Here is a 9,722-nt window from a genome sequence, read left to right as displayed (position 1 = left end):
AAACCATTTACCAGCCCTTGAGATGGGGGGGGGGGAGAGGAGGGAGGAGGGAGATATGGGCTGAGGCTTTATGTTGCCCTCAGTAAACACAGTGTTACACTCAAGGTTTGTATGTTTATTACAAATGCTGCTGTCAGGCAATGCTTCAGTAAAATCTAACCGCTCATTTCGTCTATTGTTAACCCACCATGGAGTATGAAGATGAGTGCTGGTTAACCGGTTCAGTCCGATGCCTCCTGACCCACATGCATCTCACCCCTGCGGGGCAGCTCTCTCAAACCCATTTCACGCGGCTTTTTAAAGCGGTTCATCACAAACCGTTCTGAGTCACGTCAATCACAGCTCCTCGAATTGAAGTGCCCATTTACAAAACCACACACACACATAGTGGAGATTGGCTCCGGGTTCACCTCCTCTCTGCGTCGGAGAACGGTTGTGTTTTTATTTTCCATTCTCGCTCTCTGACGGCTCAACCTGGAGCAGAACAGAAACACTGGAGTCGTTTTATTTTGTGCGTCAGTCTCTCAGCCCGAGTCTAGCAGTACTGAGGGTCGTTTGGTGGTCCTCATAGTGGAACGGGTCGGTTTCTGTGTCGTGTTTCTAAGCAGTCCCTGTTGTTTAGAAGGTTCACAAAAGTAGCTGTGTGCACATCCCACCTTCTGGCCTGGTGCGGGAGAAATAAAGTAGTATTGAGTGAAAGAAATGTAATGTCTCAGCAGCACTGCTTCACGTTGTTGAGGACCCAGGAGGACCTTGGAGAGGGTTTGTAGAGTGTGTCTGACTCACAGTCCCTGAGCCAAACACCTCCAAGTTGTCTGAACACCACGCCCCCTTGTGATGTCACTGTGTCACAGGGCGGGGCTTGTGGTGGCTCCTCCCCCTCCCAGCGGGGGGGGGGGGGGGGGGGACAGCAGAACAGAGTGAGGGTTTAACAGCAGAACAGAGTGAGGGTTCTTCACCTGCCTCAAACTGGAGGCTATTTGGAAGAATTATAGAACCTTCTTTTATCTTCAGTGTGCTCTGGCCTCATGTTCTGGTCCAGGCCTCAAGAAGACCTTAAGCTGGACCTCACCTCCGTCCGCCTGGTGGTGTTCGGGCGGAGCCGGTCCACATCACGCCGCCTCCGGTCCACCATCGCTTCGTCCCTGAGAGGGAGAGACCTAGGTGGGGTCTGGGGTGGGCCTGGGGGGCAGAGGGTCCTGGATGGGCTCTAGGAGGGGTCTAGGAGTGGGGGTCGGACCTGGTGGGGAGGGGGTCCTGAAGGGGGTCTACTTGGGGACTAGGAGGGGTCTAGGAGTGGAAGGTGGGCCTGGCGGGGGGGGGGGGGGTCCTGCAGGGGGTCTGGTAGTGGTCTAGGAGTGGGGGGTGGACCTGGAGGGGAGGGTGGAGGTTCATGGAGGGGGTCTAGGTGGGGTCTTGTCCTGGGGGGTGGCCCTGGTGGGGAGGGGTCCTGGAGGGGGCCTAGGTGGAGTCTAGGACAGGGTCTAGGAGTAGGGAGTGGTTCCCTGGGGGGGTCGTCTGGATCTGGTTTGGATGAAGGATCTGGAGGTTCTGCTGGAGGTCGAGGTGGACCTCATAGGGAGGGGAGACCTGGACCGGGTCCTGGGGCGGTAGGTGGACCTTCTCTGGGGAGTCCCGGTGGAGGGGGCGGGGGGGGCTGAAGCTGACCTTCTCGGGGGGGTAAGTCTGGACCTCCGGGGGCGTGGGGGGGGGAGGGCTGTTCTCCTGCAGCGGCCACATCTCCTGCCAGGTCAGGGAGGGGTGGTGGGCCGACGGGGCCCTCAGCAGGGGCCTCTGCTGCCGGTAGTTGGACCAGACGCGGACCAGTGTCTCCTTGAAGGGCCGCGTGGTCAGGGTGTAGAGGATGGGGTTCAGAGCACTGTTGATGGGCAGGATGAAGATCACCACCCAGGAGCAGATAGTACCTGGGGGGGGGGGGAGAGAGAGAGAGAGAGAGAGAGAGGGGAGAGGGGGGTGAGAGGGGGAGGGGGGAGAGAGGGGGAAAGGGGGAGAGAGAGAGAGAGGGAGGGAGAGAGAGAGAGAGAGAGAGAGAGAGAGAGAGAGAGAGAGAGAGAGAGAGAGAGAGAGAGAGAGAGAGAGAGAGAGAGAGAGAGAGAGAGAGAGAGGGAGCAACAGAGAGAATCAGAAGGAGAAGTCAGTGTTAGATGTACACAGCCTGTGATGTCCACATCTATATTGTAGTGTCTGTCCCGACCCAAGATCAAAGTCAGAGTAGTTTAAATTATAAAGTTTAATCTGAAACATCTCAACTAGCTCGTAGCTCAAAACAGGGACATGCACAGGGGGGTTTCTCAGGTAGGGATGTTACGGTAACCGGTGTAACGGTAAACCCCTATAAATTTTTTGTCAATAACAATTACTGTTTTCATGTAAAATACAATTATTATCTCGGTGGATAACTGCGCCCGCGGTGTGAAAACCGTTAAATACTTCCCAGCGCTTCATCCGAGTCTCTTGAAGTTGCCGCGCAGGCGCACTGTGTAGCCTACAACAATTTTTTTTTTTAAGTTTCTTGAAGTTGGAATCATGGCGGAAGGAGGAGACGACAGTGCTCAAGACATCCATCCGCCTTCTAATAGGGATGTGCATTTCTGGCAAAAATACTATTAAATATTCGCTGAGAAGTATTCAAATAATATTAGAAAATCGGTCAATCAAGAACCCCCCACGCACGCACGCATGCACACACGCACCTCGGATACACGCACACACAATGACACAGGTAGAGGCTTTTATGATTTGTATGAAATCAATGTTTATTTCGCCAACTGCGCCATAAACATTCAACATCGAAATTATTTCAACGCCGGCTTAGGCAGATAGACCTAAATGCGCCGAAAACAGATCTATTATTTATTATTTATTAGCCTGCATGACGGTGAACTATACACGTCAAAAAAATAACTTCACACGGTGTGTCTGGATACAATTTATTTGTTACCAGCATTCGTAGCGTTGATCAGCAGAGAAATAGTCCGCCAAAGACGTTGACGTCGCTTAGCAACCGAAATAATCAGACAGCTAGCTAGCTTTTAGACAAGCAGCCCGTAATCACAAAGGCTACTACTTTTTTGGTAGGCAAACTGAGCTACATGTCTGCTGATAGTTAGTTTCTAACCTTTCTTTTTGGCAAGAAGAATGAATGAACGAAGTAATGCATGACATGAATTCATTCATTCGAAATGGTTAAATGCCTAAATCTTATTACTATTGTGGGCATTGTTTGTTATTGTTATTTGAAGCCGAAAGTCCTAATTTGATAGTTTTTAAGAGGACTTGGCCGGCATCTGTGACAGGTTTCTCAAAGTAGCGAATCCCCCCCCCCCACTAAAAACAGTGCGATCGAAAACAGACTTATGTATTAATGCCTACTAGTCTGAATAAAAAATCATTCAGGTTACTACAATAATCAGGCCAACTTTGATATTGTTTCTTTATCAACTTCTTCCAAATTATGGAAAACTTCAAGAAAAAAAAAATCAATATTCCACGTTTTACCGTTGAATTTGTGTGTGCGTGTGTTCCTGGGATGTCCACCTGCAGCAGAATGTGTTTGTGTGCGTGCGTGTGTCTGTGTGTGTGCGTGCTAACCTGGGATGTCGACCTGCAGCAGGGACAGCACCTTGAGGATGAAGATGGGGATCCAGCAGAGGGAGTCGGTGATGACAATGCTGAAGAAGCGCCGTGCGATGCTGAGCTCGTTGCGGAGGTGGTTGGTGTATAGCGGCGTCTGCGTGCCCGTCGTCTGGATGTTGTAGAACATGCTGGCGTAGGACAGCACGATGATCAGGAAGGCCAGTAGGTTCAGACCTGAGCAACAGAGCCAGAGAGAGGGGTTCACCACACCGGAGCAGTAGAGAACAGACCAGTAGAGAACAGACCAGAAGGAAACAGACCGGAGCAGTAGAGAACAGACCAGTTGAGAACAGACCAGACCAGTAGAGAACAGACCGGACCAGTAGAGAACAGACCAGAAGAGAACAGACCGGAGCAGTAGAGAACAGACCAGAAGGAAACAGACCGAAGCAGTAGAGAACAGACCAGTAGAGAACAGACCGGACCAGTAGAGAACAGACCAGTAGAGAACAGACCGGAGCAGTGAAGAACAGACCAGAAGAGAACAGACCGGACAAGTAGAGAACAGACCAGAAGGAAACAGACCGGAGCAGTAGAGAACAGACCAGTTGAGAACAGACCAGACCAGTAGAGAACAGACCGGACCAGTAGAGAACAGAAGGAAACAGACCAGACCAGTAGAGAACAGACCGGGCCAATAGAAAACAGACTGGACCAGAAGAGAACCAGAAGAGACCCGGTGTTTCCCACAGACCAGGGGGGGGGGTTAGACGTGGAGTCCTGATGGGGCAGGGGGGGGGGGGATTGCTCGATTTGCATAATTGCGCAATCAGGCACAAAACTCATTTCAAAGTGGACCTCCCGATCTTCCCGATCTCCAGCCCCTGCTGCAGAGCGAATTCAAATCGACGGCAGAACAGGCTGGGGGTCTAACACCATAATCTATCTAAACTATAACCGCATTTCACATTATTCGCAAATATCCCGCTGCTTCGGGTTTTCCTTTGTAGGCGCGTTGAGAGGAGTGGGCGAATCCGCTGTCAGTGCGTGTGCATGTAACAGTGATATGTTACATCCAATAAGTTGGATCATCCAATAAGTGGTAGTGTACCCGCGCACGTATGTGCGCTTGTCTCTGTGTGCGTGTGTGAACGAGAATGACAGGGAGAAAGATTGCTATGCGGAGATGAATGAACGGAACGATATTTATATTTCAAAATCGCGTAAAAAATAAATAAATAAAAGCAGAATCAATTTGTAGTGCTCGGTGTTGATTCTAATGTCCAATTTGCGCCACACGTCTATGTAAACACTGAGACCAGTAAGGAACAACAAGGCTGGTCAACAGACCAGTAGAAAACAGACCAGACCAGTAGAAAACAGACCAGTAGAGAACAGACCGGACCAGTAGAGAACAGACCAGAAGGAAACAGACCAGACCAGTAGAGAACAGACCAGTTGGAAACAACAAGGCTGGTCAACAGACCAGTAGAAAACAACAAGGCTGGTCAACAGACCAGTAGAAAACAGACCAGACCAGTAGAGAACAGACCAGTAGAGAACAGACTGGACCAGGAGAGAACAGACCAGTAGAGAACAGACCGGACCAGTAGAGAACAGACCAGAGAAGTAGAAAACAGACCAGTAGAGAACAGACCAGTAGGAAACAGACCAGTAGGAAACAACAAGGCTGGTCAACAGACCAGACCAGTAGAGAACAGACCGGACCAGTTGAGAACAGACCGGACCAGTAGAGAACAGACAAGTAGAGAACAGACCGGACCAGTAGAGAACAGACATGTAGAGAACAGACCGGACCGGTAGAGAACAGACCAGTATAGAACAGACCACTAGAAAACTGACCAGTAGAAAACAACAAGGCTGGTCTTCAGACCAGAGCAGTAGAGAACAACATGCTGGTCACCAGAGGACTCTGATAGTCCTACTTTTAGTTTGTTGGCTGTTAGCTCCTTTCATAATTTTTTCATGACAAACTCCTGTGGTGAACATGATCCCTTTGCTAGCAGGCTCACTCACACACACACACACACACACACACACACACACGCACACACACACGCACACACACACGTTCGCACGCATACACGCACGCACACACGCACACACACACGTTCGCACGCATACACGCACACACACACGCACACACACACGTTTGCACGCATACACGCACGCACACACGCATACACGTACACACACACACACACACACACACGCATGCATTCACGTACGCACGCACGCACACACACACGCACGAACACACGCGCTCGCACGCATACACGCACGCACACACGCATACACGTACACACACACACACACACACACACACACACACACACACACACGCATGCATTCACGCACGCACGCACGCACGCGCACACACGCACACACGCATGCACAACCCAAACCCACACGCACACAAATCCCAGTGTTATTTGATGTGACAATCTTATTGCTCTGGGGGAGAAAGCACATAATTGGTTTTGACAAAACAAATTTAGGGAAGCGAGGAAGATATGGAGAGGAAGAGGAGGAGAGGCGAAAAGGAGGAAGAGGGGAGGAGGAGGAGAGGAGAAAAGGAGGAGGAGGGGAGGAGGAGTAGAGGAGAAAAGGAGGAGGAGGGGAGGAGGATGCTGTGGGGAGAAGCAGAGGAAGAGGAGGAGAAGAATAGTAGGAGGAGGGGAGGAGAGGAGAAAATGAGGAGGAGGATGGAGGGAGAAGAGGCGAAAAGGAGGAGGAAGAGGCCGAGGAGAGGAGCGGCGGAGGAAGAGATGGAGGAGGAAGATGCTGAGAGGAGGAGAAGCAGAGGAAGAGGAGGAGGAGGGGATGCGGAGGCATAATATATATAAGGGCCTCAGGGCTTCAACAGATTTTGCATGAAGAGGGTCTTCAGAGGACTATGAATCCCTGACAGGTCTGTGGTCTACAGAGGACTATCAATCCCTGACAGGTCTGTGGTCTACAGCGGCTTCCATAAGTCCCCTAGAAGTCTTACCGGTCTATATAGGCCTTCAGAAGGTCTCCAGAGGTCCTACTGGTCTCCAGAGGTCCTACTGGTCTCTAGAGGTCCTACTGGTCTCTAGAGAGGTCATACTGGTCTCTAGAGGTCCAACTGGTCTCCAGAGGTCCTACTGGTCTCAAGAGGTCCTACTGGTCTCCAGAGGTCCTACTGGTCTAGAGAGGCCCTACTGGTCTCTAGAGGTCCTACTGGTCTCCAGAGGTCCTACTGGTCTCCAGAGGTCCCTCCCAGAGGTGCGTGTGCTCCATCAGGGCCGGGCGTGGCGTGGAGCACCACCCACCCAGGAAGATGACGATGGAGTAGACGTGGGCCCAGGGCGTCTCCGGCCGCTCCGAGTGCAGGGGGAAGCAGACCCCGTTGGTGCCGTAGAAGTTCCTGAACAGCCGGTTGCCGGCGAGGGGCAGGAAGGCGATGAGGAGGCCCAGGGTCCAGACGGCCAGCAGGATGCTGACGGTGCGGCGCCAGCCCGGGGTCACGTACTGGAAGGGGTACACGATGCAGATGTACTTCTCCAGGGTCAGGTAGGTGAGCAGCAGCACCGACACCTCGGTGCTCAGCATGGCCAGCGCCCCCACCACCTGGCAGGCCGCGCTGTCCATCCAGGCCACGGCGTGCCGGTTGTACTCGCCCCGGAACTTCAGGTCGTACGCCCCGATCATGAAGAGGTACACGCCCATCAGCCCGTCAGCACCTGGGGGGACGGATGGGGGTTAGGCAGGTGGGGTTAGACAGGTAGGGGTTGGAAAGGTGGGTGTTAGACAGGTGGGGGGTAGACAGGTGGGGTAAGACAGGTGGGGTTAGACAGGTGGGGGTTAGACAGGTGGGGGTTAGACAGGTGGGGGGTAGACAGGTGGGGGGTAGACAGGTGGGGGGTAGACAGGTGGGGTAAGACAGTATGGGGTAAGACAGGTGGGGGTTAGACAGGTGGGGCTAGACAGGTGGGGGTTAGACAAGTGGGGGTTAGATTGACGGGTAAGACAGGTGGGGTTAGACAGGTGGGGGTTAGACAGGTGGGGTTAGACAGGTGGGGTTAGACAGTGGACGCAGGGACCTTAGTGTGTGACACATCAACTCTGCTGAAAAGCATTGTATCATTGTGTATCTTTAGTAGCATTACAAAGTACATATTTTATGAATGCATGACTATTGACTTTGAAATGCGGAGAAGAACACCATTGAACGTTAGTCGTTGCATATTTTACAGCCCACGGCAAAACAGTGATTAAATATTCAACAGGAAGTCCTAATGGACTCATCTTCGTCACTCTGTGGCGCTCACAGCCCCCCCCCCTCGCCCCTAATCAGCCCCCGCCCCACTGATCTGCCCCCCCCACTGATCGGACCCCCGTTGTGAGCTGGTTTCATCCTCCCTGCGTGAGAGCGGCACTGGGCTGGCTGGCCTTCAGGCTGCTGGGAACCAGCAGTCAGCCTGCTCCCTGTGCAGTGGGGGGCCGGAGCCCTCTCAACCACCAGCCTGATATCACCACCACCACGGAGCACTAATCCCACCATGGGGGGGCAGGGCTATCTCAACGGAGCACCCTCCACCACGGAGAACTCTCCACCACGGAGAACTCTCCACCACGGACAACTCTCCCCCACGGAGAACTCCCCACCACGGACAACTCTCCACCACGGAGAACTCTCCTCCACGGAGAACTCTCCACCAGGGACTACTCTCCATCACGGAGAACTCTCCATCACGGAGAACTCTCCACCACGGAGAACTCTCCACCACCAGGGAACGTTGGTCAAACAGCAGCCGGCCTCTCGTCCACATCGAGGTCCAGGTTTTATAATCAGCATCAGTGTCCAGATGGAGATCTCATCTGGAGACCCAAAGAGAAGGAACAGGTCTCGTGGGCAGGGTTTTCCACTCCCAGCAGGATCGTTTTGAGCCATAGTGTTCTTTAAGGTGCTCCAGGTACTTCGATCAGCCGCTCTCTGCGTTAACGAGCTAGCGATCAGGGAGGAGGACCACCACATCCAGCGCCTCGACCAGGCCAGCTTTCGTTACGGCCCCAGCCACAGCAGGGAGAGCGCAGGAACGCCCGCGCTCTTATTGTGGTAGGACTCCTCACAGGCGGAGGGCTTTGGCAGGTCGGAGGAAATAAGAGCGTGTTGCAGAGGGATTGATGTCTGACACAGAAACAACTATCTCAGCCTTTATCCTATCGGTAAATAGCACCTGCAGGTCACTGTTCAGTTGAACCCTAACACCACTAAGATATTAGAGCTGTCAGTTAAACACGTTATTAACGTCGTTAATGCAAACCAATTTTAACGGCGTTAATTTTTTTAACGCGCGATTAACGCAAATTATTATAAAAAAAAAAAAAAATGTTTGGGCTCAGAACAAAGAAGCAGTAGCCTGACTGCTATGTTCAAGGCATATCTTTGTATGTTCATCGTTTAATTGCATTATAGGCTTTTTTTTTGTACCGTCCTGTTTTGATCAGTATATGCCAATGTTGTTATCAATAAAAAAACATTGGCACAAGGAAAGCCGATGCACTTCTCCATGTTGATAAGAGCATTAAAATGAGAAAAATTAATGGGACAAAGAATTCAAGGGATATTTAGCATAGAAAAAATATATATGATCAATCGCGAATAATCGTGAGCTAACTATGGCATTAATCCGATTAATCGTGATTAGATAATTTGATCGCTTGACAGCACTAATATATCTATATATATCTATATATTTAAGCAATAGATCACGACAGGCTGTGGTATGTGCTCATTATACCACTGTTAAGGGCCGTTGTCCGGCCCCGACGCGCAGCGGAGGGCCTCAAAGCGACCCACAGCTTTTATACAACGGTTACTATTATGGCAAAACGAAAGTCATAGACACACTACATTTAAAAAAAGACAAGAAAGTCAAAGTAGCTGTTTTATTAAATAATACAAAAAAGTAGTCCCTCCTGGCTGCCTTCAAAATGCACGACTGTCGCTATGCAACACACTTTAGCGTCTCTCCGAGAGAAGGCTCGGCTAGAGCGGTTCGCCGGCAATTTATCCTATGGAGCAGTTCACTCGCCATGTGCCTAAGCTTTCGTTAGTCTCTCCATCGCCTTGCTCA

At 51.5% G+C, this 9,722-nt stretch overlaps 1 protein-coding gene across 1 annotated transcript in view; it reads right to left on the bottom strand.

Moving 5' to 3' along the window:
• Positions 1 to 1,411: 1,411 nt before the first annotated feature.
• rxfp1 (relaxin family peptide receptor 1) overlaps positions 1,412 to 9,722 on the bottom strand; it is a 42,509-nt gene continuing 34,198 nt past the window's right edge. The window contains exons 16-18 of the mRNA XM_030369068.1: positions 6,915 to 7,325; positions 3,613 to 3,831; positions 1,412 to 1,925 (exon numbers count right to left, since the gene is read on the bottom strand). Of these exons, the coding sequence (XP_030224928.1) occupies positions 1,462 to 1,925; positions 3,613 to 3,831; positions 6,915 to 7,325 (1,094 nt within the window). The 3' untranslated portion in view covers positions 1,412 to 1,461. The remainder of the gene's footprint in view (positions 1,926 to 3,612; positions 3,832 to 6,914; positions 7,326 to 9,722) is intronic.

This window comes from Gadus morhua, chromosome 10 (genome assembly GCF_902167405.1).
Source record: "Gadus morhua chromosome 10, gadMor3.0, whole genome shotgun sequence".
Taxonomy (NCBI): Eukaryota; Metazoa; Chordata; class Actinopteri; order Gadiformes; family Gadidae; genus Gadus; species Gadus morhua.
The sequence above is the reverse complement of the archived record's forward strand: the minus strand, read 5'-3'. Positions and strand labels throughout refer to the sequence as shown.